Source organism: Podarcis muralis, chromosome 8, assembly GCF_964188315.1.
Source record: "Podarcis muralis chromosome 8, rPodMur119.hap1.1, whole genome shotgun sequence".
In the NCBI taxonomy this organism is placed as follows: domain Eukaryota; kingdom Metazoa; phylum Chordata; class Lepidosauria; order Squamata; family Lacertidae; genus Podarcis; species Podarcis muralis.
In genome coordinates, this window is record NC_135662.1 from 10,736,692 (window position 1) to 10,763,465 (window position 26,774).

The window sequence follows — 26,774 nt, forward strand, 5'->3', positions numbered from 1 at the left end:
CTCTTCAGTGCTCTTTCGAAGACCCATTGCTCTTTCGGCTGCAGGAAGCAAGCGCTAACAGGCACTCAACAGTTATTACAGTCCACAGTCTCGCCTGTTGGATGGGTAAGCTGCTGGTGGAGTCTCACCAACTGGCAACATGGCTCTTCCAGGTCTGCAATATTTTTTACCATGTCAGATGCTTTCTTGATAGCAATATTGTAAGAAAGGGTTGCTTCAGAGGCCATTAAGATGGGAACTTTTTAACTGCAGAGAGAAAAGATTTAAGCGGGATACACAAGTCGCATCAACTGCAATGCTGTACGAAAATATGTGCAAAGATGTGGCAGATGTGATCAATATTTGAATAAAGAGTGGCTGGGGAAACCCAGCCAGATGGGTGGGGTATAAATAACAAATTATTATTATTATTATTATTATTAGCATGTTTATTGGGGAAATAAGTACGATTGTTTTCATTGAGATTTACCACCAGGAAAGTGTGCACCCCAAAGCAGTTTTATATGGTTAGCGATGTTGTTTTCTTCTTTGTTTTTTGGTTGTTGTTTTTAGGGGGGGGGGAAAATCTCAGCTTTCCAAGGTAAGACTTTTATCTGTCACGGTAAACTAAAGATGCTGACATGCCAAGTTAGTTTTTCTCTCCCCCCCCCCCCCCCAAATCATATGACCTAGTTCCCATTGTAAATGCTTGCAGTGCAGAGTGTGTCATGTAAAGAAAGTAGCCTGGCTGCCAGTTGAGGGGCATTGTCGGTTTATAAATTAGTTTACTTCATCAGTGAGAAAGATGATCAGAACAGGCAAAAGAGGGGAAGCAGCTCCTGCACACTTAACAACTGTGCAGAAGAGCGAACTTCACTGCTGGTATTCCCATTTCTGCACTGCTTTTCAAGATGCAGAACAGGAAACATGCCCTCTTTTGCTTCTGCCCATCTTATCAGGAATTATGCCCTCCAACCCGGCTGTTTGCAGCTCAATACTATAGGTGTCTCCTCAGAAGTAAGGCCCACTGCAGTTTATGAGACTTACTTCCTGCTCTGTGTGCCTAGGGGTAAACAACCTTAATAGTTTGTGGTTTCAAGCTTATGTATCTATCTGCTTTTAATTTTTTTTAGAAGAATCACAACCCACTTCAACCACTGATCTTAATATGAAAATTGAAACGGGGGCAAGGATTCCCCTCATTCTTTGCATGTTTGGTGTAAATGTGAAAATTAAAGGGTTACTGGGCTTTGTCGGCTAGCAATTTCTGGAGGGCTGCAGGTTCCCCATGTCTGAAGTACAGTGGTACCTTGGGTTAAGTACTTAATTCGTTCCAGAGGTCCATTCTTAACCTGAAACTGTTCTTAACCTGAAGCACCACTTTAGCTAATGGGGCCTCCTGCTGCTGCCGCGCCGCTGGAGCACGATTTTTGTTCTCATCCTGAAGCAAAGTTCTTAACCCGAGGTACTATTTCTGGGTTAGTGGAGTCTGTAACCTGAAGCGTATGTAACCCGAGGTACCACTCTATGGAATTGTTGTGATTGTTGGTTTTTAAAACAACAGGGAATCTTAGGGCACCTTGAAGACCGACAGATTTGTGATGGCATTAGCGTTTGCGAACTATGGTCCCCTTCATTCATCATGTGTCTGTTGGTGGATTGTGGTTTATAAAAGGTTATGCCATAATGCAGGGCTGTTTGCCTCAGTGGCTCTCCTTTCAGCACCAGGTCCCTGAAAGGTGTGTGCATGTGAAACACCACTTTGAAAGGAATTTCAGACAGACCAGCTTTAGTTATCTTCCTCCACTTCTGGCTTTTCAAGGACACAGTGCTGAAAGAAGCATTGCACAGAGGGGACCAAACAGCAGCCTCGGCTATCTTCTCTATAACCTTGTAAACTTAATGGGGAGTATGGTAGAGGTTGCCACCTGTCCTGTATAATATAGGACCATCCTGTGTTTCAGTGGGAAGTGCTACGTCCTGTATTGATGCAGTTTTTGTCCTGTATTTCAGATCTTCTCTCCCTCTGCCAAGTTAGGGGTCCTCTCCAAATGCATGAGCTTGAAAGGGTGTTTGAAAGGTCATGCATTTAAACTCTGGGTAGCCAAGCACAGAGAGATTTACAAATTCATGTTCATGTGTGTGTGCACACATGTGTGTGAGGGACAAATTCCAGAGGGGCCCTCCTGTTAGGCTGCAATAGATTGTAATGGATTGTTTTGAAGTCACTTCAACACCAGATTGGGGTGGTCTGCCAATTGCCCCGCCCTGTATTTTGCCAGAACAAAGGTGGTGACCCTCGATACAAGATCACTACAAAGGCCAACAGCAGGGCTGGCCCACCCAGGAGGGTTTCCTCAGATGGCAGAAACCCAAGAGGCGACAACCTTGCAGGCGCCCTGCTACCTGTTGTAGCAGCAGCAGCAGCAGGCTTCCAGCGAGATCTCACAGAAGTCTCACGGGATCTCATGTGCTCCGTGAGATCTTGGTGGAACCTACCCTTGTAGTCATTTCACAAGCACTGCCGCACAACCCAGGTAAGGGAGGCAGCGGGGGAACGCAGGCCATCAGGGGAGGGGACTGGACCACCCTGAAGGATCCCCGAGGGAGGCACTAGCCCCCGCGCTGGGCAACTTACCTGTGGAGCCCTCAAACCTGATCCTGGGCTTGGAAATATTATGTTTGTACAGTGGTACCTCGGGTGGCGCTGTGGGTTAAACCACAGAGCCTAGGACTTGCCGATCAGAAGGTTGTCGGTTCAAATCCCCGCAAGGGGGTGAGCTCCCGTTGCTCAGTCCCTGCTCCTTCCAACCTAGCAGATCGAAAGCACGTCAAAGTGCAAGTAGATAAATAGGTACCGCTCTGGCGGGAAGGTAAACGACGTTTCCATGCGCTGCTCTGGTTCGCCAGAAGCGGCTTAGTCATGCTGGCCACATGACCCGGAAGCTGTACGCCAGCTCCCTCGGCCAATAAAGCGAGATGAGCGCTGCAACCCCAGAGTTGGCCACGACTGGACCTAATGGTCAGGAGTCCCCTTTACCTTTACCCTTTACCTCGGATTAAGTACTTAATTCGTTCCGCAGGTCCGTTATTAACCTGAAACTGTGCTTAACCTGAAGCACCACTTTAGCTAATGGGGCCTCCTGCTGCCGCCCTGCCGCCGGAGCACGATTTCTGTTCTCATCTTGAAGCAAAGTTCTTAACCTGAAGCACTATTTCTGGATTAGTTGAGTGTGTAACCTGAAGTGTATGCAACCCGAGGTACCACTGTATCAGGGCCGTCTTAAGCATATCCGGCGTGTGGTGCAAAGATCCCTCTGGCACCCCACCCCCGGAACTCCAAAACAAGGGAGGGGGAGTGGAAAATGTCCTCTGCCTCCCCCACCTCCCTGATCCCCAGCATGGTGGTGGCGATCAAGCAGGAAAACGTGTTGGCAGATATGCTCTCCAGCGTCAGGGCGCCCGAGAAGGCAGCCTGGGAAGGCTGTGTGCTGCCTTCCGCCAGGAAGCAGGAGGAGGACAACGACCAGGAGCATAGCTGTCTTTAGCAGATGCAGAAGCTTGGGAGGGAAGGTGTACACAGCTTCAGTCCTAATAATAATAATTATTTATTATTTGTACCCTGCCCATCTGGCTGGGTTTGCGCAGCTACTCTGGGCGGCTTCCAACAAAGATTAAAAATACATTAAAATGTCACACCTTAAAAACTTTCCTAAACAGGGCTGCCTTCAGATGTCTTCTAAATGTCAGGTATATCTCTTTGACATCTGATGGGAGGGGATTCCACAGGGCGGGTGCCACTACTGAGAAGGCCCTCTGCCTGGTTCCCTGTAACTTGGCGTCTCACAATGAGGGAACCGCCAGAAGGCCCTCGGCACTGGACCTCAGTGTCCAGGCTGAATGATGGGGGTGGAGACGCTCCTTCAGGTATACTGGGCCGAGGCCGTTTAGGGCTTTAAAGGTCAACACCAACACTTTGAATTGTGCTCAGAAACGTACTGGGAGCCAATGTAGGTCTTTCAAGACGGGTGTTATGTGGTCTCGGCAGCTGCCCCCAGTCACCAGTCTAGCTGCCGCATTCCGGATTAGTTGTAGTTTCCGGGTCACCTTCAAAGGTAGCCCCACATAGAGCGCATTGCAGTAGTCCTAAGCCTCTGCGGGGATCGCCCTCCTCCTGCGGAGACTTGGGAAGGAAGCTGCCCTGGCGCAACGAACCACTAACACTAATGGGAAAGACAGCTCTGGTTACTATAGGTGGGATCTGACTTAAGCAAAATGCCCTAAACCAAAAATAATATCCTTTAGTGTTGGCTTTATATTATCCTTTTCATGGGTATGATCCCTGCCTTAACAGCCACAGGGCACTGGGACTTCCCATTTTTCACCCATGCATTGGTCCATAGGAACTTAGTTGGTTAGAGCATGGTTCTGGTAATGCCAAGGTTGCAGGTTTGATACCCGTATGGGACAGCTACATATTCCTGCATTGCAGGGGGTTGGACTAGATGATCCTTAGGGCCCCTTCCAACTCTACCATTCTATGATTCTATGACCTTTTCGTAAACACTCTGCCTGCACAGGGGAGGGCTTCCCCGTATATGTATACCTTTAATTGTATCAAAAATTATATAAGAATACATGTCAGTGTGTTATTAATTCTAGAGAACCCTCATAAGCAGATATATATGTGCCATAATTATTTTTTAAAATAAGTACTTTTAACCAGTGTTAGAAACTCAAGATATGACAGCTAGGTGCCAAATGGCTCCTTAAGCCATTACAGTCGCCAAAATGGAATGCCTAGTTGCCATTTTGGAGCCAGACAGCTCAAAGGTCGTATTTTTTCAAGGTGACTTTTTGGTTCCCGAAATTCATTCCGATTGTGCAGATAAAGCATAGTGGATAGAATTCTACAGGATGTGTTGCTAATGTGTGAAAACAGTCAAGATCCAAGAATCCCCAGGCATGAGCTGCCAGATTTCGGAGATGTAGGTCAATTGGTCGCAAGAGGCCTTTAAAAGGTAAAGGTACCCCTGCCCGTACGGGCCAGTCGTGTCCGACTCTAGGGTTGTGCGCTCATCTCACTTAAGGGGCCGGCAGCCAGCGCTGTCTGCAGACACTTCCGGGTCACGTGGCCAGCGTGATGAAGCTGCTCTGGTGAGCCAGCACCAGCGTAGCACACGGAAACGCCGTTTACCTTCCCGCTATAAAGCAGTACCTATTTATCTACTTGCACTTAGGGGTGCTTTCGAACTGCTAGGTGGGCAGGAGCTGGGACTGAAAGATGGGAGCTCACCCCGCCGCGGGGATTCGAACCGCCGACCATACGATCGGCAAGTCCTAGGCACTGAGGTTTTACCCACAGCGCCACCTAGCCAGGTGCAAAATGCACCTGGTGGCTGGCGACTTTCTAACGCTGCTTTTAACGAAATTCTCTCTTACGGACAGGCTTAATGCCCTGTTTTGGCAAAGCAAAAGGAGAAGGAACGTGAGGGCTTTCTCCAAAGTATTTATAAGGCAGCAGCGAGACCTAACCCCAGACCCCCATTCGCTGGCCTCCTCCTCCTCCAGCTTCAAAGAACATGAAATCCACCAGGAAGCAGGCCCCCAGCAGGACAGCTTTGATTTTAACATCAAGGTCCAACGGGAACTGGACTCCAAAGTTGTCAGTATCGGTGAAGAGCTCTTTCACAATGCCAGTCCAGTGCTTAGAAATCCTCCCAACAGCCGTCTCTTCATCCAGTGACAGCACCTCAAAATGAACATCTTCACAAAAGCTGCACGCTATACAGGGCCCAGTGATTTTAAGGACATCCTCTTGGAGTTCATTTTGGATAGTGAACTTAGGCAGGCAGGGATCCCACGTCTGCTTAATATACCCAACGGGCGTGCCTGGAGGGGCATGGACTTCAAGCTCTTGCAAGCAGCACGGAAAACAGCAGCCGGTGCACCGGAGAGGTCGCTGGAGCTCAATCACTTCCTGGCCCACGTTGTCCATGATTTTAATGGTAAATGGCCGATCCATTCCACAGCAGAGTCGTGTGCAGCAGTCGGTATCCTCGGCTGCAAAGTAGATCCTTTGCCCCCAAGCATTTTTCACTTCATACCTGTTGCTGGTTTCAAAGCCAATTATGATTTCCACAAGCTCAATCTTTTGCTGAATTATCATCTGATCAATCTGGCTTAAATATTCCAATCCCGGGGGGCAGTTGGGAGGCGGAATTGGAGCTGGCATCCACACGACGCCCTGAAGCGCCTGGCCGTGAACGGGTTGAGCTCCTGGGGCATGTGGGACATATCCGTATGCTACCTGTGGTGTAGGGCCACGCTGGGGGGGTTGTTTTGGTGGCATTTCCGTGGGTCCGCGTGAATCTGTTGTTTCTTGAGGAGCTAGGCCATGTTCTGAGGGTGCCTCTTTGCAGTTAGTGGGCTGCCCAAGGAGGAGGAGATTGTTTTGTGAAGAATGGTCGTCCAGGTGGGCTGAGCCACCACCTGGAGGCTGAAATAATGCAGCCCATACAGAGTTTTAGCCACATACTGCACATCAGTGGGCCTATTGTTGAGTCACGATAGAGAGGACAATGGCAACTGCAGCTATCAGTTCCGAAGATGTACCCATGAGGCAGCGGTGAGGTATCTTTCCTTCTTTTTTTAAAGGGTAATCGAGCGCCACCAAAAATCCACTTGTGGGCTGGGGCAGCCCCAACCAAGCCGGCCCAGTGATAAGATCCAAGAGTGCCGGTTGCTGCGTGCTCAAAGTCATCTCCTGTTGCGATGTGGTGTGTGTGTGTCCCCGTGTCCCTCAGATGAATCCTGGCTGCCTGCAGCAGAAAATTTTAAACTTAGGCATTCCAGTGTTTGGAGGTCAGGATGAATCTACAATACCCGGAGAGCAAAGTTTAGCCCTTTTGAAAAAGCAACAACATTTAATTCATTGCGTGATACCTTCAGACAGCCTTCTCAATGAGGTTTCTGTTATGTACTGAGTTGAATAGGATCCAAAAAATGCAGCAGTCTGATTGGTCCGCAGGAGCCATCCAATCCCACTCTAGGTGGAAGTGAATCCGCAACCTGATTGGCCTACAGGAGAATCCCAGAATTAGCCACTCACGTGGGGCCTTTTGTGTAAATAATGTACATAAAGCAGACTTTTCGGGGGAACTTCCATTCCTCACTACTATGAGCTGAATAAAGAGCATGAAATCCACGCTCCACTCCGAGTATATTTCAGTTTCCTGCTTGCTTTTGTTCCTCCCTCTTCCTCTTCTCAGCCAAACCCACTCTCACCTTTCTCCTCCAGCCTCCATTTTGTATTCAGATTCCTCTCCTTTGTCGCTCCCTCCATTCCACACTTGGCTTGTATTCCTCCATCTCCCTCTATTGCTTTGGCTCTGTGTCCTCTTCTGATAACTCCAGGCGATTCAATATCCTGTTGCTATTTTCTGTCCATGGCTCCCCAGTCTCATGACACTGCTCTCCACTGCTGCGAGCCAACTTCTGGGTTGGGCTGCAACATCCTGACTCTTGCCACAGAGACAGAAAAAAGCTACCACACCCACTAGAGTCTGTTTCTGCTCCAGACTCTCATGGGTACTAGCAACCAACGCTACATGTTTTTGAAGGGGAAGATATATTCTTAGAAGTAAAGGTTTGGGCAGGTAACATTGAAAGGGGGTCCAGATGTGGCCCATAGGCTGTGGGAGTTCCCTAGCCCAGCTGGATGGGAAAGAAAGTCAGAAGTTAGATAGGGATCTTCCATAGGTGAGTGCAGGGAGCATGCCAGAAAACCAAAATATGCAGCTGCTGTCACATGATTTTGCCACTTCAGAGGAGTTTGGACCGAGAGCTACTTACTAATGGGTCTCTTGTTAAGTGGTAGCAGTTGTCATTGCCAACAGGAGACAGTGGCAAGGAAAGACTTGCAAAGCAGTTCCTGCCTTGCTGAAGAAGTCCTGCAAAAATGCCTTTATTGTTTCTGTTTTATCCAGATTGGAAGCCAGATTAAACGTTACACTGCAGTCCAAGACTGTTGCTCGCCGAGGACCTGAAGGGAAATAAGCCAGGCTCAGCCACTGTGAGCTTTTAAAAATAAGTGATTGAACTCTATGACCTAGGAGAGTATGTACCATTGTGAAGGTGACTCAAGTTCATCTGTTTCCATTATGGCAGAGGCTGGAAAACCCTCTGGCTATATGTAGATATACAGCACTGTAGCCTCTCTTTGTGGCAATTTATGGTAAAAGAGAGAGAGAGAGAAACCTAGGTTGAGACTGAGAGGCACAGGGTGATAATAGATTCAGAGAATTGTAGAGTTGGAAGGGACTGTGAGGTCCATTGAGTCCAACCCAGACAATGCAGGAATCTCCTCTAGATCATACATGACAGGTGGCCATCCAACCTGTGCTTAAACTATATGAACTATCAAGACAGTTCTTCCTGATGTTTAGTCAGAATCATCTCCTCTCTTGTAACTTGAATTCATTGGTTCAGGCCCTACCCTCCTGAACTTCCCCAATGGCCACTGAAATAGAAGAGGCGCCCACACTCTTACCAAGCCCAATACTTCCCAGACACATCTTGAACACACAGTGGCACCCCACACACAGCCAGCTAGTCAATAATAACCACACAGAAATACTAATAGATCTGACAATTGATGCCAAGGGACATCAGACTAGGAGGTGCCTTCTGCATAAAGATGCCAGGTGTGACTCATACACAGAAAAATACATACATTTAATTGTATTTTTTTTAAAAAAGTGTTTCCATGTCAATGCATTATTAATTCTAGAGCAGCACTCATAAATTGGAATGTCCCACCACGATAGGTGCAAGAGCTGCAGCCGCAATTCAAAAATAAGTCGTTTTAACAAGAAGCCCTCTTATTCGCCAGCTTAACGCTCCATCTTAGCAAAGGAAAAGTAGAAGTAGCAACACGAGGGCATTTCTTCGAAGCAGCTTCCAGGTCTATTGTCAGACCCCAGTTCTCTGCTGCCCTCTTCCTGCACATTCAAAAAACATGAAATCCACCAGGAAGCAGGCCCCCAGCAGGACAGCTTTCATTCTAACATCAAGGTCCAACGAGAACTTAATTCCAAAGTTGTCGGTACTGGGGAAGGCCTCTTCCAGAAAGCCAGTCCAGTGCTTAGAAATCCTTCCAACCTTGGTCTCCTCGTCCAACAACATCACCTCAAAGTTCACATCTTGACACAAGCTGCACAGTACACAGGGCCCGGTGATTTTAAGGACATCCTGATGGAGTTCATTTTGGATTGCAAATTTAGGCAGAAAGGGGTGCCAAGTCTGCTTAATGTACCCCACAGGGGTGCCTGGAGGGGCATGGACTTCAAGCTCTTGCAAGCAGCACGGAAAACAGCAGCTGGAGCACCGGAGAGGTCGCTGTAGCTCAATTACTTCCTGGCCCACATGGTCCATGATTTTTACTGTAAATGGACATGCCGCTCCACAGCAGTTTCTCACACAGCAGTCTGTTTCCTCAACTGCCAAGTATATCCTTTGCCCCCAGCCATTTTTTATTTCGTATTTGTTGCAATTTTCAAAGCCCATTATTATTTCCAGAAGCTCAATCTGCTGGTGAACGACTATTTGATCCAAGAGACTTAAGTATTCTAATCCGGGAGGACAGCCGAGATCTGGAATGGTTGCCCGCATCCAGGTTACAGCCTGGGGGATGCAAACATCACCCATTTTTAGCTTACAACAAGATAGGGAAGATCCATAAACTCCGGGATAACCTTGCTTTATGCTCATCAGCTCTCCTGGATAAAGTAGCTCATCAGCGATGTTCTGTACACCGTGTCCAGGCATTCTCACTGGTCTGGGGCCAGCTTTTCTAACTTCTGTGGGGGAATGTTTTTGTAGCGTTTTTGTGGGTCTGTGTTCATCTGTTTCTTTGGGAGCCATGCCAGGCTCTCAATGTGCCTCTACACCGATACTGGGCTCAGGTTGCTGCCCAAGGAGGTGGGATTTACTTATTTATTTATTTTGCAACAGAGGACCAGTCAAAGGATGTGAATCTCCAACCAGGAGGCTGGAATTATACTAAGTTGAACTAAGTTCTAAACATCCATGGACCTATTGTTGAGTCACGGTGGTTGCGTGGCAATTCCCGCCCCCTCCCAGAGATGGAATAAAGACACTGGACACCAGAATTTAGGTTAATGGGCGAAAAATGGCCACAACTTTATTGATTACAGGTAAGAGCGGTATTGGCTTTAGGCATTGGCCCTATCAGACTAACTGGCATAGAACCAGGAAGGGTTAAGCACCAACAGGGGGAGCCCCCCAGATGCACATCCCTAGGCGCTCCCCTAAGGGGGTTACCGCTCGGGAGCGCGCTTTAGGTCCTAGTCTCCGTAGGTTTCGGACGAGGCGACGCCCCCTGGAGTCCTTTAACGAACTACCCTTCAACATTTGGGGGAGGTGATGGCGTTCCTCCCCCCCCCAACTCATTTGCATAATAATACTCCTGCCAATGCCTAACCGCCCAAACCAAAGGTGTTGTGTCGTTTTGCTACGAGGTAGGCGAGAAAACCAAATGGCTTCCAAAATACTGCCAATTAGCCAAATGGGAAAGCTCCTACCAGGCCCCTTGCGGCGACCAGCCGAAGCCCATAGCAAAGTCCAAAGACAACCTAGAGGGCGGGTGGGTGGGAAATCGCAGCTGGCTGTAAGAGAGAAAAGGGGCGAGCACGGGCTGCCCCGACCTTAAATGAACCCTGCTAAGCCCGCCCCCGCCGCCAGCCGATTGGCTGGCTTGTTAAATAATGAATACTAAATGACTCCCGGGATTCCCCAAGTCCCACGGGGCTGCAGCCAGCCCCGGGAGGATGTAGGTGGGGCGTGAGCCCGCAACCCCCCCTCCTTATGTCGAGAGTGGCTTTGTGTGGACATTGAACTCCCCCAGAAGTCTTAGGGTTCTCCAGAACCACACCAGAAATCACTGTGAAGCAGAGCGTGCAACACACCATCATCCCCTTCCCAAATCTGTCCCTTGGGGCCAACTTCAGATGGAGAGGTCTCTGTGACGTTCCAGTGTTTGCATATAATAACGTATGTACTGTACATTGATAGCAAATAAGGCGATATTGTAATACAGTGGTACCTTGGGTTACAGACGCTTCAGGTTACAGACGCCGCTAACCCAGAAATAGTACTTCGGGTAAAGAACTTTGCTTCAGGATGAGAACAGAAATCGCGCAGTGGCAGCGGGAGGCCCCATTAGCTAAAGTGGTATCTCAGGTTCAGAACAGTTTAAGGTTAAGAACGGACCTCCAGAACAAATTAAGTTCTTAACCAGAGGTACCCCTGCAGTGGTAAGTATAATAATAGAATTAAGGTAATGTTAGCTAGGGAAGGGGAGAGAGTGAGCTGGAATGGAGGATTGGCTAAGAATCTGAATGCGAGGGAGGAGACAGTTGAGAGTCAGTTGGAAGTTTAGCCAGTTGGGATATGAAGCAAAGTTGGCTAGATGAGTATAGGAGCAGCAGTAATACAGCAACTGCTACACTGGAAATAAAGCAACAGATAAGATACAGGGGTGTTAGCTACCATAATGCTTATGTACACAAAGTCACCATCATTTTCTTATATATGAATTTATACCCCACCTGACAGGGACTCTAGGGTGCTTCTGTGCGTTAAACCACAGAGCCTAGGACTTGCCAGTCAGAAGGTCGGAGGTTCGAATCCCCGCGACGGGGTGAGCTCCCGTTGCTCAGTCCCTGCTCCTGCCAACCTAGCAGTTTGAAAGCATGTCAAAGTGCAAGTAGATAAATAGGTACCGCTCCGGCGGGAAGGTAAACAGCGTTTCCGTGTGCTGCTCTGGTTCGCCAGAAGCAGCTTAGTCATGTTGGCCACATGACCCGGAAGCTGTATGCCGGCTGCCTTGGCCAATAAAGCGAGATGAGCGCCGCAACCCCAGGGTCGGTCATGACTGGACCTAATGGTCAGGGGTCCCTTTACCTTTACCTTTAAGAATATTCTGCCTCTATAAATGCAAGAGCTGCAGCAACAATACAAAAAAAAACCCCTGGTTTCAACAAACAAACAAACCCTCTTGTGAGCAGGCTTAAGACTCCATCTAAGCAAAGCAAAAACAGAAGAAATCAAAGTACTTTCTCCAAGGCATTTATAAGGCGATAGCCTGGCCTAACCCCAGACGCCCATTCGCTGTCGGCCTCCTCCCGCGGATTCAAAAAACATGAAATCCACCAGGAAGCAGGCCCCCAGCAGGACAGCTTTCATTCTAACATCAAGGTCCAACGGGAACTGGACTCCAAAGTTGTCGGCATCGGTGAAGGCCTCTTTCAGAAAGCCACTCCAGTGCTTAGAAATCCTTCCAACCGCTGTCTGCTCATCCAGTGACAGCACCTCAAAATTAATATCTTGGCAGAAGCTGCACACTATACAGGGCCCGGTGATTTTGAGGACATCCTGATGGAGTTCATTTTGGATAGTGAATTTAGGCAGAAAGGGGTGCCACGTCTGCTTAATATACCCCACAGGGGTGCCTGGAGGGGCATGGACTTCAAGCTCTTGCAAGCAGCAAGGGTACAAGCAGCTGGAGCACCGGAGAGGTCGCTGGAGCTCAATCACTTCCTGGCCCACGTTGTCCATGATTTTAATGGTAAATGGCCGCAATGTTCCACAGCAGTTTCGTGTGCAGCAGTCGGTGTCCTCAATCGCCGAGTAAACCATTTGCCCCCATGCGTTTTTTACTTCATACTTGTTGCTGGTTTCAAAGCCAATGATGATTTCCAGAAGCTCAATCTGTTGATGAATGATCATTTGATCAATCTGGCTTAAATATTCCAATCCTGGGGGGCAGTTGGGAAGTGGAGGTGGAGCTGGCATCCAAGTTATAGGACGTGCATATCTTTGACCTGAAGAGAAGAAGAGTTTGGATTTGATATCCCGCTTTATCACTACCCTAAGGAGTCTCAAAGCGGCTAACACTCTCCTTTCCCTTCCTCCCCCACAACAAACACTCTGTGAGGTGAGAGGGGCTGAGGGACTTCAGAGAAGTGTGACTAGCCCAAGGTCACCCAGCAGCTGCACATGGAGGAGCGGGGAATCGAACCCGGTTCACCAGATTACGAGTCCACCACTCTTAACCACTACACCACATGGCTCTCACTGACCTGGGGGAGCTCCATAAGCTCCTTGAGGACGCTGGGGTGTGTTCATTAGCGGTCCTGGATAATGTGGCCCAGGGGCTTGTTGACTGTCCCATCCTGCATTGCCTGTGGTGTAGGGCCAGCTTTTCTATGAGCTTGCGGGGGAAACTGTCTTGGTGGCATTTCTGTGAGTTTGTAAACATCTGTTTCTTTGGGAGCTGTGTTGTTCTTTCAATGCACTGTTTCGCAGTTACTGGGCTCAGGTTGCTGCTAAGCAAAGGGGGAATGGTTTTTTGAAGGAGGACCATTCAGATGATGTGAGCCTCCACCTGCAGACTGAAATGGTATAGCCCATACACAAGTTGAACTAAGCATCCATGGGCCTGTTGTTGAGTCACAATGGTTGCAACTGTCATTGTCCTCTTTCGATCCTTAAGCTGGACCTATGAAGCAGTGCCAAGGAACTTCTCTCTCTCTCACGCACACACACACACACACAAATGTTTGCATCCATTATAAACATCAAGTAAACAAATAAAGGATTTGAATGAAACACTGCATGTCAAATTAAGGGTACCTGATTTCCCTCAGGCTTGCAAATGAATAACTGATTTCCCTCTGGCTAGCATGGCTACAACCATTAATCAGTAAACACTGTGTAAATGTTTGCAAAGTAATAATTTAGCACCGTAGTGTGAATCAGCAATGCAATCCATCAGATGATTTGCCCATAATATGACTGTTAATCTACATTTGGCATTGCTAATTAAACTGTTTGGGTTTTGCAGAAAGCAAGCCCCACTGGCACAGGAAAGAAGTAGCTGAGAAAAATCACAACTTATTGCGAATGGAAGCTGGAGATGTATATGTGCGCGTGCACGCGCGCATTATGCCTATTTGTGGATTATGTAACGCCGCTCATGCAAATGGGGTTTTACAGAGTAGAAAAGAGAGGCTGAACTATAACATGATACCCATTAATTTGCAAATAATTTTGTGGGTCAGCTTGGACCAGAAACTATTTAGGTTGCATCGCACACTTTTATACCATCCAACAAACTTATTCTATGGAACTGGTCCACCGACACCTCTTCCAGGTGCTCCTGCTTTTGGAGGTCAGGTGGATAACTACTAGAGAAAGACCTTCTCTGTGGTGGCACCCAAATTACCCACAAGAAGCTGCCTTATATTATGTCAGACCGTTGGTCCATCTGGCTCAGTATCCTCCATTGGTTCAACTGGTGAGTCACCAGAACCCACTACTAGATTGCAACTTGATCTAAGGTGAGGCACAGCAGTAGAACTGCCACCTTGCAAATATATGGTAATAATAATGATGATGATGATGATGATGATGTTTTGGCTAAAGGTAGGGACCAGATATGAAAATGTTGAAGACAGTGACTCTCCAGATTTTCCGATAGGTCTCCCTTTCCAGCTCCACCTGGAGATGGCAAGGATTGAACCTGGGACTTCCTGCAGATGAACCATGGCCCTACCTGTATCTACCTAACACCTCCTTTGCCATCTTTTAGGCACAAGCCATCCCTACGCTGCTCTGGATGGCTGTTGGAGTACAATCCTAAACATGCCTACTCAATCAGAAGTGACCTTCATTGAATTCACCTTGCCTTATAAATGGTGCATGGATGGTCCTTCCACCTAAATGAGAGAGGGAGATAGATAACGCATATATTTCATGTGCATAATATGTGTGAAAGGATATATGTCTTCAGCTATGCATCTTGTCCCTGAGGAACAAATCACAACTGACCATTCTGCTTATCTGCTCTCTGCTTTAGCAGGTTCTCCGCTGCTTGAAAAGGAGTCCAGGAAGAAGGTGGCACCAGAACTCATCACACCCAGGTTACTTATACATTTTTACAGTCTACAACAGTACTAGAGATTGTATGCTAAATCCACATGTTGCCCCTCCTTATTTTCCCTGGGGCAGATCAAATGTTGCCTTCTCCTGCTCATGGCTGCTACCAAAAAGCCATTTCCTTTGCTGGTCACTGACATGTTGTGGGGGGTGGGATGTAATGTTTAAGTGTATGCATTAGGAAAAGTAATGTTTCACATTACTTATGGAAGTGAGAGCTGGACCATAAAGAAGGCTGATCACTGAAGAATTGATGCTTTTGAATTATGGTGCTGGAGGAGACTCTTGAGAGTCCCATGGACTGCAAGAAGATCAAACCTATCCATTCTGAAGGAAATCAGCCCTGAGTGCTCACTGGAAGGACATATCCTGAAGCTGAGGCTCCAATTCTTTGGCCACCTCATGAGATGAGAAGACTCCCTGGAAAAGACCCTGATGTTGGGAAAGATGGAGGGCACAAGGAGAAGGGGATGACAGAGGACGAGATGGTTGGACAGTGTTCTCGAAGCTACCAGCATGAGTTTGACCAAACTGCGGGAGGCAGTGGAAGACAGGAGTGCCCGGCGTGCTCTGGTCCATGGGGTCACGAAGAGTTGGACACGACTAAACAACAATGTTTCACTCATGCATATGCCAGCGCTGTGCATGGATAATGTATACTACACGGCAAAAAAGCTGTCTTTTGCAGTAGTGGAGCCTGAGCTTTGCAACTTCCTCCCACAAAGATCCACCTGTTGTTGTTTAGTGATGTCTCTGCTTTTGAAGATCTACGTAGCACCACGTAAAGACCTGGGAATTCACCAGGTCTTGGATGTGGTAGGATGCCAGGTGGAATGCTTTTGTTGCTGTGATAACTTGCCTAGTTTTATGCCGTTATCTTTTATGTTGTATCTTATTGATACCTACTTTGGAATTGTCGCTTGAAATGAAAGAGCAGGTCAGAAACATTTAAAATACAATGGTACCTCAGGTTACATACGCTTCAGGTTACATACTCTTCAGGTTACAGACTCCGCTAACCCAGAAATAGTGCTTCAGGTTAAGAACTTTGCTTCAGGATGAGAACAGAAATTGGGCTCCGGTGGCACGGCAGCAGCAGGAGGCCCCATTAGCTAAAGTGGTGCTTCAGGTTAAGAACAGTTTCAGGTTAAGTACGGACCTTTGTAGCGAATTAAGTACTTAACCTGAGGTACCACTGTAAATAATAGCTGCTATGGGGCTAGGGTATTTCTAGGTGGGTTGGACAATGTAGAACAAGTTAGAGCCACTTGATTGCTCGAGGAAGCAGGGATGAATGGGTAGCTCCACATCTAGTCTGTGTCAATTTTGCATGTGTTTATTCCTTCTATCCCATTTCTAAATTAATACACCATTTTTAAAAACCTACATGAAAACCCATACTCATATGGGTTGTCTCATTTTGTGATATATTTTATCAAAAAATGCCCGTTTTCATGCATTCTAGTACATTTTGAACCCATAACTATTTTGCTAAATTTTGGAAAAGCACGTAGGGTAATTTCGTTTGCCCTGGGCATTATAACCCCTTGGAAATATCATGTGTATGTTGGAATGTGATTATACATGCCTTAGCATAGATACCAGATAAAAGCAAGGTCACTGGTCCATCCAGCTCAGAACTCTCCACATCAGAGGTAGGGAACCTGTGGCCCTCCAGATGTTGCTAAATGTTTATATATTTTCTGTATAAATAAAGGTAAAGGTACCCCTGCCCGTACGGGCCACTCTTGACAGACTCTAGGGTTGTGCGCTCATCTCACTCTATAGGCCGGGAGCCAGCGCTGTCCGCAGACACTTCCGGGTCACGTGGCCAGCATGACGAAGCTACTCTGGTGAGCCAGAGCTGCACACGGAAATGCCGTTTACCTTCCCGCTTGTAAGCGGTCCCTATTTATCTACTTGCACCCGGGGGTGCTTTTGAACTGCTAGGTTGGCAGGCGCTGGGACCGAGCAACGGGAGCGCACCCCGCTGCGGGGATTCGAACCGCCAACCATGCGATCGGGAAGTCCTAGGCGCTGAGGTTTTACCCACAGCGCCACCCGCGTCCCAGATTCTGTATAAATAAGTAACTATAAATCTGTCCGTCGTAAATGTTCCACAAGGCTTCTTGTTGCACTAACAGCAACAGACCAACAGAACTACCCACTCGGGAACTTGCTATCTTGTGGTCTTCTGCCAGATGTCTGAGTAACAGGATTTTTGCTATTATTGTCATAGATGCACAGATGCTTTCCTGGACCATGAGACCTCCTACGAATGTTGCTCCACCAACCCCTGCACAGGCTGTGTCTTGGCTTGCCGCCGGAGCCCTCGGCTTCTTACTAACGGCTACTACTTACTCACAGAGGACAGTTTTCTGTCGGATGAAGATGGCAACGTCACGCTGAGTCTATCCCAAACAAGTGTTACCTATAAAGAGAAATTAGTTAGGTAAATGTGACCTCGTGTATAAGTTCTATTGGAGAAGCAAGTGCCTTCCACACATTCTGCAAAACCAATGTTACTGAATCCTGTTCAGTTATTTTCATGCACCATCTCCCTCCTTATAGGAGGCCTTCTCAAAGGAATTAACTACTATATAAACCAGCCTATGAGTTCAATGTTATGGTTTGCTGCCTCTGGTAGCTTGTTGAGAATCTATATTCTCTACAAAAGTGCAGATTAGGAGTGGAGAACCTTTTTCAACCTGTGCAACTTTCACTCATAATTAGCTGTCTAGGGATCACATGCCAGTGGCGGAAGAGGCCAGAGGGGAAATTGAGTGGGGCCCAGGGCAAGAGTGACTTTTATCATTGTACAACAAGCTACATTCTAGGCACACAAAAGTCAGAGGTCTCAACATACAGACATCTTGGATCCAGGCAAGAAAGAGATACAATCACAGCTCAGTGACAATTCAATACCAGTAAAACACTTGAGGAAGACCCAGAACAGGGGTTTGGGCTGAAGAGAAGTGGGCAAAAAAGAGAGCACTGGAGCATTTGGCCACCACATCTGAGGTTCTCCATCCATGTTACAGATTCCCAAGAGATAAATCTTGGTTCTCTGCTCTGAATCATGTTGCTGTTGATAACAATGATAATTCACCATCAGTAGGACAGTGCTTTGCAAAAGACATTAACAATAGAGACCTCTCTGCCAAGGAGCTTACAACCTAAATTCTGGCAGGGAGGAATAATAATAGTAATAGTAGTAGTAGTAGTAGTAGTAGTAACAACAACAACAACAACAACAACAACAACAACAACAACAACAACAACAACAAATTTATTGTTTGTACCCCGCCCATCTGGGCGGCTTCCAACAAAGGTTAAAAATACATTAAAATGTCACACATTAAAAACGTCCCTAAACAGGGCTGCCTTCAGATGTCTTCTAAATGTCAGGTAGTTGTTTATCTCTTTGACATCTGATGGGAGGGCGTTCCACAGGGCGGGCGCCACTACCGAGAAGACTGTCTGCCTGGTTCCCTGTAGCTTTGTTTCTCGCAGTGAGGAAACAGCCAGAAGGCCCTCGGCGCTGGACCTCAGTGTCCAGGCAGAACGATGGGGGTGGAGACGCTCCTTCAGGTATACTGGGCCGAGGCCGTTTAGGGCTTTAAAGGTCAACAACAACACTTTGAATTGTGCTCGGAAATGTACTGGGAGCCAATGTAGGACTTTCAGGACTGGTGTTATATGGTCTCAGCAGCCGCTCCCAGTCACTAGCAGCTGCATTCAGGATTAGCTGTAGTTTCTGGGTCACCTTCAAAGGTAGCCTCACATAGAGCGCATTGCAATAGTCCAAGCGAGAGATAACTAGAGCATGCACCACTCTGGAGAGACAGTCCGTGGGCAGATAGGGTCTCAGCCTGCATACCAGACTGACCTGGTAGACAGCTGCCCTGGACACAGAATTGTAAACAGGAAAGAAACAGGAAAGAAAGAAAGAAAGAAAGAAAGAAAGAAAGAAAGAAAGAAAGAAAGAGATAAAGATGAGAGTAGCAGAAGAATATGCATAAAACTTAATTACCTGTAAGTACTTTGTTTCTGTTACAGATGAGAACTTAATGGGTTAAGTGTTTCATAGGCATTTGTAGAAGATCAGTTTTGTACTAATGTTCTGGTTTATTTTTTCGTGCCAGAATATTTCGGAGAAGAAAGAGAATCCGCCGATCCCTTGCTAGTTTGTTCAGTATTGGAGCCTCTAAATCATGGTTGAACAGCACCACTATTGACTTACCTCACGTAGAGGATGCTTGGTTTGATGGAGACATGAAGGGGGACGCCAATGAATATTATGACACTGGTGAGCATTGACTTTGCTCATGAAAGCTAGCAGCTATTCTAATAGGTATTGTACTTAAAGGAAGACCTGTGACATGGCGCAGAACATCTGGGCTTACGATATATGTTTTTCAATGGTTTTTTTATAGGCACTATTGATGCTGCTTTCAACTGCAAAGCCCAAAGGGCAGAGAGAGACAGTCTGGTACAAAAGAAGCCCTCTTCTTCGAAAGATGCAACTTGGACAAAACCAAGAAAACAGCAGCATTATTCACCTACTTGTATCTTTCCCCCAGCAGAAGAAGAGTACTTCTATGAAAAATCTTTGGACTGTTCAAGTGAGTTAAACCCTTCTCTGTGTTATAAAGCTCTCTGTTTATGATATGCCTTTCCTTGTACAAACTATCCTGGGTTTTAAGATTGGCATGGGAGGTTCTGCCTGTCGTGCCTTTGATGATTGCAGCTCGTGGGGCTGCCACATGAAACAGAACCTTCTCAGTGGTGGCACCTCAGCTGTGGAACTCTCAGTGGAAATCTGGTTGTCCCGTATGTTGGGCTCATTCTTGCAGACATTTGGTACATACTTGACATCTTGTTATCTGCCGCTTATTGCTGACCATCACAGTGTATTTTGTGCTTGTGGTTTTAGAACTGGGATTTTAACCGTTTTTTATTTGTGGTTTTTATGAAGGTTGTCAGCCACACTATGTTCTGTTGTGAGGAAGAGCAGGATAGAAGGGAAATAAATCCACAGCCCCACTTGTGATCATTAGAAAGAAAACAAGCAGAAGTTGCTAGGAAGATGCTCTTTAATTAAAGAAAGGACATAATAAGAACATAATAACAGTAGCTAAGATGAATACTTTGAATACATTCTGTAACATCTGTCATGTCGCATTTGGTGGGCTTAAAACAAAATCAGGAGGATTAAATCAGCTTAATTATGGCCTAATTCTCCACTTACGTTATTATGGCTCCAGGAATGCCCCAGAGCTCTGCAATATGTAACCTCATTTATACAAATGTTTTGACGCACTGTTCATTCCCTATCAGCCATTCTTTACCAAGGCCTTGCCTGTACTAGGTGTGCTGGTCAAGGTGTGATCTAGTCCGGAACAGGTCTTCTGGATTAAAGCTAGCACAGCACTGGAAATTTATCCTTCATTCTTTCCAATCCTTCTTCATCAATTAATGAGAAAAAAGCATTAAAACATCACCAAAGGGGATGTAACATTTTGGGGAAATGCTCACAGCCAAGGTGCAGAGTTTTAGCTGCCCTTACCTTACTTTTGGGGATGCGGGTGGCGCTGTGGGTTAAACCACAGGGTGTAGGACTTGCTGATCAGAAGGTCAGTGGTTCGAATCCCCGCAATAGGGTGAGCTCCCGTTGCTCCGTCCCTGCTCCTGCCAACCTAGCGGTTTGAAAGCACGTCAAAGTGCAAGTAGATAAATAGGTACCGCTCCGGCAGCAAGGTAAACGGTATTTCCATGTGCTGCTTTGGTTTGCCAGAGGCTGCTTGGTCATGCTGGCCACATGACCGGAAGCTGTACGCCGGCTCCCTCTGCCTATAAAGCGAGATGAGCGCCGCAACCCCAGAGTCGGCCATGACTGGACCTAATGGGCAGGGGTCCCTTTACCTTACTTTTGAGGTGGCCAAAAGTCTCTTCTTTCATTCTACAAATCATCTCACCAACAGCCTGTGCTCTGCAGCCTTTTTCAGGGGCCCATGCTACAGTTAAAGCCCAGGGGAAGATATAATGAAAACTCCTTGTGGAAAAATGGCATTAAAGGGTGGAAGGGAACATGGCTCAATGGCAGAGCACATGTTTTAATAGAGTCCTAAGACTGTAGAGTTGGAAGGGATCCAGACGGTTACCTAGTCCAACCCCATGCAATGCAGGAACCAGAGTTTTGGATGCAGAAGCTCCTAGGTTCAGTCTCCAGCATCTCCAGGCAAAAGGGACAGGCATCATGAGATAGAAAACACCTCTTGCCCAAGATCCTGGAAGGCTGCTGCCAGTCAGAGTAGACAGCACTGGGTGGACAAATAACCTGGCCTGTGGCTTCCTGTTATCGGGAAGGTAACATTCTTGCAATAACTGTCTTTCTCTCTCTCTCTCTCTGTGTTCTAAATAGAGCCTTTTACAGTAAGGCACGACCTCTGCCCAGTTATCGTGCTCTCCATGTGTTTGATCATTTCTCTCTGCATAAGGTAAATCTGAATGTCTTTTTATATATAGCAGCACTTTCATCTATAATGCATTCAAAGAGTTTTTCAAAGAAGCTATATAAACTGTCCTTCGGCAAATCATGTGACCAGATATGGGAGCTCAAGGGTCCTTTGGACTAACAGCAGCCTCTTGGTTCTGTTGCACGGAAAATTCAGGCAGGCTTCAAAATCAATTTGTGAAACGATACTACCTGTATAGTGTGTTGTTCTAGTTTAGGTTGAGCTTTTTTAAAAGATCAAATACTAATGAGTGGCATATCCCAGATGACCACCCCCTTCCTATTCAGCCATTTAACAGAAGACTGATCTCCAAGGAGAGCCAAATGAAAGCCATTTTGATGCCCACTTACAAACTAGTGACCCAGGTGAATTTCTGGGAGAGATTTGGAGAATGCCAAGCTGGTTGTTATCTTGGCTCCTGATGTGAAAAGCCACCAGCTTAGCCTGACCTTGTTGACAGGCTCTTGAGTTCATGGCTGGAGGATGAATGAAACACATAGCTGTCATTGCTCTGCAGATCTCCCTGCCTGATTTAATATTAAGATGATTTGACATAGAAGGGAAATGAATTAATTATATTTGCATTGATTATTGACTATTTGATCTTTTCCTGCTTTGAGCCTTTTGATCCATCCTGTTTTATTAATATACAATAAATACGCTTATAATAAAAGACTAAAATGAGGAAGAAGAAGAGAAGAGTTTGGATTTGATATCACTACCCTAAGGAGTCTCTAAGCGGCTCACGATCTCCTTTCCCTTCCTCCCCCACAACAAACACTCTGTGAGGTGAGTGGGGCTGAGAGACTTCAGAGAAGTGTGACTAGCCCAAGGTCACCCAGCAGCTGCATGTGGAGGAGCGGAGATGAGAACCCGGTCCCCCAGATTACAAGTCTACCGCTCCTAACCACTACACCACACTGGAGAGGTCTGTGGTGGGAATATAGTGGGAGGACACTATCTTTTTGAGTGGGTTTGCACTTAAGTGAATTGGATGAAACTGGAAGAGGCCTCTGGGTAGGGAAAGGACTCAGCCGTAGAGAAGCTGTGGCTTCCTTTAACAGAGACTCCTCATTCTGTAAGTACTTCATAAACTTTACCTTATGTATAGGGACATCCTGGATTCTGAAAGTTATTAATGTAAGGACAACACACTAGGGAATTGCTATCTCTCAGGTAGGAGATCTCTGCCTCTGACAATGTGCAAGCCTTTGGGGGGCATCTCAAATTGGATTGTTGTCATATACAGTAAGCCCACATCTTACGCAAAGATGCATTCTGGGGGATCACACCTAAGGGCAAAATTGTGTATAGTCAAAACACATTGTGTGCAATAGCAGGTAGGATTGAGAAAGTCTTTTTTCCTTGGATGCCTGCCCCCATTCCTCCTTTTTTCTATTTTATTTTTTTTGCCAAGTGATTAAAGCTGAACACAAGTTAAATGCGCATAAGTTGTGGGCTTAGTGGAATACCAAAGTAAATGGTGGTGTGAATAAGGTGGGCTTGCAGGGTCCCATGCTCAAATCCCAATAGGGTTTGAGGTCAAAACTGTTTTGAATGTCAAGAAAAGCATATGGAGAATTCATCTGAATTTGGGCACAGTTCCTTACCCCACAAACAGTCCCCATACAATCTTACTTATTTTATAGTCCATTCTAATTCAATTGCACTGTAGCTTAAATTTGAATTTTAGCAATGTTGTGCATTTTTTAAATGATTTGCAAACTGCTTAGAAGCCGCGTGGGCATTATGGGTTGGATCCAATACCATCAATTGCATGAAGTGTTCAGGGCAGATAAGAAAAAAGATTTCTCAAACGAACCTTCATAATTAGTAAAAGTGTTATTACAAAACAAAACCAAGGTAATACAAAAAATGTATGATACATTATTGGAGTGGTAGGTCAAAGACGAACAGGTCAAGGAGGTAATGATCAAATGGGCTGTAGATATTGGGAAAACCATTAACTTAACAACATGGGAAGAACTATGGAGAAAGAACTGGAAATTTACAGCCTGTGAAGTATTGAGGGGAAACCTAATCAAGATGTTTTATAGATGGTACTTAACACCTACCAAAATAGCTAGAATGTATAAGACAAAAACAAATCTGTGCTGGAGGTGTGGTAAAACAGAGGGGACACTTATACATGTTTGGTGGACCTGTGAAAAAATCCAAAGCTTCTGGAACGCAGTATATGAAGAGCTTAAAAAAAGTTTAAGTATAACTTTATGAAAAATACAGAAGCTTTTCTACTAGGGATAACGAACACAGGTATAGCAAGAGAAGATCAGAAAATATTCCTCTATGCCACAGGAGCAGAAAGGATTGCTAAAAACTGGAAAAAAGAAACTGTGCCAAAAAAAAAGGAATGGCAAGATAAACTGTTAAGAGTATATTGAACTGGCTAGATTAACAGAGGCAATTAGAGATCACACTAGACAAGAGTTTCAAAAAACATGGGGAAAATGCAGAGAATACTTCACAAAACAGTGGCCTAAAATACATACCTGGACTTGTTTTGATTAATGTCTGCAAGAGACGTTGTGGATATTTAAGTTATAATTAGAAAAATCTTAATAATTATTCATAAAGGAAACAGTTTATAAGAAGTAAATAAGGAGGCCAGATACAGGATAAAAAAAGTCTTTTATTTGGTTGTTTGTATTGTTGTATGTTATGCTCACTGTATGTTATGTTCACGTTTAATAAGGGTGGATTTGTGTATTGGGGTTGGGGGTTGTGTTACGTTGTAAATAAAATTCTAATAATAATAATAATAATAATAATAATAATAATAATAATAATAATAATGGCAGCTGCCTGGGCATTTAACCGGAATATAAACAAATAAATAATGCTTAAGATGTGACTTATGTTGATTCTTGTCGTTTCAGATTCTTTCTGGGAGGACTGTTTACAACTCTGCAGAGCTTCTTGCTGTTGATCATCGTTTTAATTTGTAAGCAAAAAATAAATGTTTATCCTTGCTACACGTCAGATGATTCCTACATTGCTGGGGGTTGGACTAGATGACCCAACCCTACAATTCTATGATTTGTGGGATTGAGGGTTCACCCAGGCTTCCTTTTGGCCACGTTTTTAGGCGCAGGGCCAAGCTTTAAAGCTCTGTGCCTGAGTGGTTTTCTTTTTGTCCCGGCACATTCCCCGGGAAAACCCCCATTTTTCCGCTGAATTGGAGCAAATGGCAAAGGGCTTCCCCATGGATTGCCATTTGCCATTCAGTGGTAAAATGTGGGTTTTCCCAGGGAAAGCGCTCTGACAATAAACAAACAAACACATCGCTTGGGTATGGAGCTTTGAAGCACAGACCCACACCTGGAAAGTGTGGCACAAAAGTCTGCATGAGTCCTGACTTGAAGTACCTAATTCTTCTGAAAACAAGTGTGTGCTGTGCCCATTAAGCAATCATCATAATCATCTATATTTTATTTATTACTAAAACACCAAAATTTAGATTTGTGAACTTATTTTGCAGTGCTATTTCATACCTATTTCACGGCTAATTTGGACTTCATAATAATTTCTTAACCAAGATATAAAACTTCTCTAATCAAATTCACCAATATGTTTATTTCCATCAACTTAGACTGCTGCATGACTAGGAATCAACATCCCTAAATGATTGTGCCTTAACTTATACTGACAAATGTGAGAATGTTAGATGGTTTTCAGCTGTGTAATACTTGTCTTCCTTTCCCCTTCTTCTATCAGGTTCACTGGCACTTTTGTACTAGTCCCTTCATGGGACCACCTGTCAGTTCATGTGATCTGCGGAGAATAATCATCCTTTCCCTTCAGAATCTTATTTGTTTCCACATTCTTCTGGAATCCTTGCCTAGCTACCTGTAGGAACATCTGCAATGGTTTTTTTTGTTTTTTTTAAACCACGTGCCTTCAAGCTACACCAGGGACACAGATGAAAAAGCATTTTGAGGAATGAGGATTCTGAGAGCATTTCACGATTTTCATGATTTAGGAACTGGTGGAAACCCAACCTGGGCCAGGACATTGGGTTGGCAATTAAGGTAAAGGTAAAAGACCCCTGGATGGTTAAGTCCAGTCAAAGGCAACTATGGGATGCGGCACTCATCTCACTTACCTTAGTAGTTATAACACATGAGCCAATATGCACCTTCTTTGCTGATCAAACTGCTAATCCCAGAAAGGATGGAGTGCTAGCAAACTAGCCTCATCCTATAGCTATGTGTGCATTGCATGGGAAAGACAGTCAGTGGTAGGCAAATGACCCTTAAGAAATGCTTGCCCACTATTTCTGATGTTCTTGTTGGGGAACCCAGAGAGGCTTCCCCACACAAGTTTGAAAACTGCTGCCCTCCCTTAATCCAGTGCGGGACTGTTTGTTCACTTTGTTTGCCAGTTTATCAGTAGACAGGATACGTCCAAACTGAATTTATAAAAGGTTCATGTTTGATGACCAGCATCCAGCTTTCCAAACTGAGTTGGGAGTGGATATTGGGAAACTCAAGTTCAGACTTCCCACTCAGGTCTGGAGGGCCTAGAAGGTACCATTGTCTCTCTCAGAATATGCCTACCTTACAGGGCTGTTGTGAGGATAAAGCACCACTCTGAGTTACTTGGAGGAAAGGCAGGATGTAAATAACTCAGTAAATTAGAATAAATAATGTCTTGCATTCAGTCCAGCTGTGTCACTCTGATTCCCTGCACCATAAATTTCTTGGTCAGGAAAAGTTCGGGATTTTTGTATCATTTGTGCACCTTTCTTACTTGCAATGCTGTATAAACTATAATAAGAGCAAATCACCACCTTTTAGTGATACTTATAATCAAGGCACCTAATCCTGAAACCTATACTGTACTTGTATTTGAACACATATTTTACAATAAAGTTTTTGATGCACATTAGTGCAATTATCATTATTTTTATGTTGCAGATACACTTGTTATTTTGAAATATGAAGTATGCATTTGGGAAGAAAGAAATCGCTTGGTTCCAAGTTTGTGGGGCAATGCAGAGCACTATACATTCAACTTGGTGTGCAAAATTGTGGCAGGCAAAAAGGTTGCATATGCAACCATCTACCTGTCCATCTGCTTTTCCTCATCTTCCATTATCCTATTAATCGTCTGCAGTGGGGCCATAGCTCAGAGGCAGAACACATCCTTTGAGCCCTCAGGTTCGATCCTTGGCAAACACCAGTCCAAAAGCAGTCTCAGGGAGTAAGCGCTAGGAAGGCATCCCTGCAAAAGACC

General features: G+C 45.6%; 2 protein-coding genes and 2 pseudogenes across 4 annotated transcripts; 1 reads left to right on the plus strand and 3 right to left on the minus strand.

Annotated features, from left to right (window-relative positions):
* On the plus strand, positions 1-26,426 carry TMEM71 (transmembrane protein 71). 3 transcript variants are annotated; one of them, XM_028736125.2, is made up of 8 exons: positions 1-152; positions 14,921-14,984; positions 17,240-17,452; positions 19,146-19,309; positions 19,437-19,625; positions 21,425-21,500; positions 24,416-24,480; positions 25,254-26,426. In XM_028736125.2, exons 1-8 carry the CDS (start codon positions 140-142, stop codon positions 25,274-25,276), a joined length of 807 nt encoding a protein of 268 aa, XP_028591958.2. In that variant the 5' UTR covers positions 1-139; the 3' UTR covers positions 25,277-26,426. The 3 variants fall into 3 exon arrangements, with proteins under 3 accessions (XP_028591958.2, XP_028591959.2, XP_077788854.1); XM_028736126.2 differs by having other exon boundaries at positions 14,924-14,984; XM_077932728.1 differs by lacking the exon at positions 1-152 and having other exon boundaries at positions 14,803-14,984.
* LOC144328772 (phospholipid scramblase 1 pseudogene) lies at positions 5,510-6,553 on the minus strand (annotated as a pseudogene).
* LOC114600238 (phospholipid scramblase 1 pseudogene) lies at positions 8,953-9,743 on the minus strand (annotated as a pseudogene).
* LOC114600239 (phospholipid scramblase 1-like) lies at positions 12,123-12,993 on the minus strand. Its single transcript, XM_028736127.2, has one exon. The coding sequence runs from the start codon at positions 12,853-12,855 to the stop codon at positions 12,151-12,153; it is 705 nt and encodes a 234-aa protein (XP_028591960.2). The 5' UTR covers positions 12,856-12,993; the 3' UTR covers positions 12,123-12,150.
* Positions 26,427-26,774: the final 348 nt, after the last annotated feature.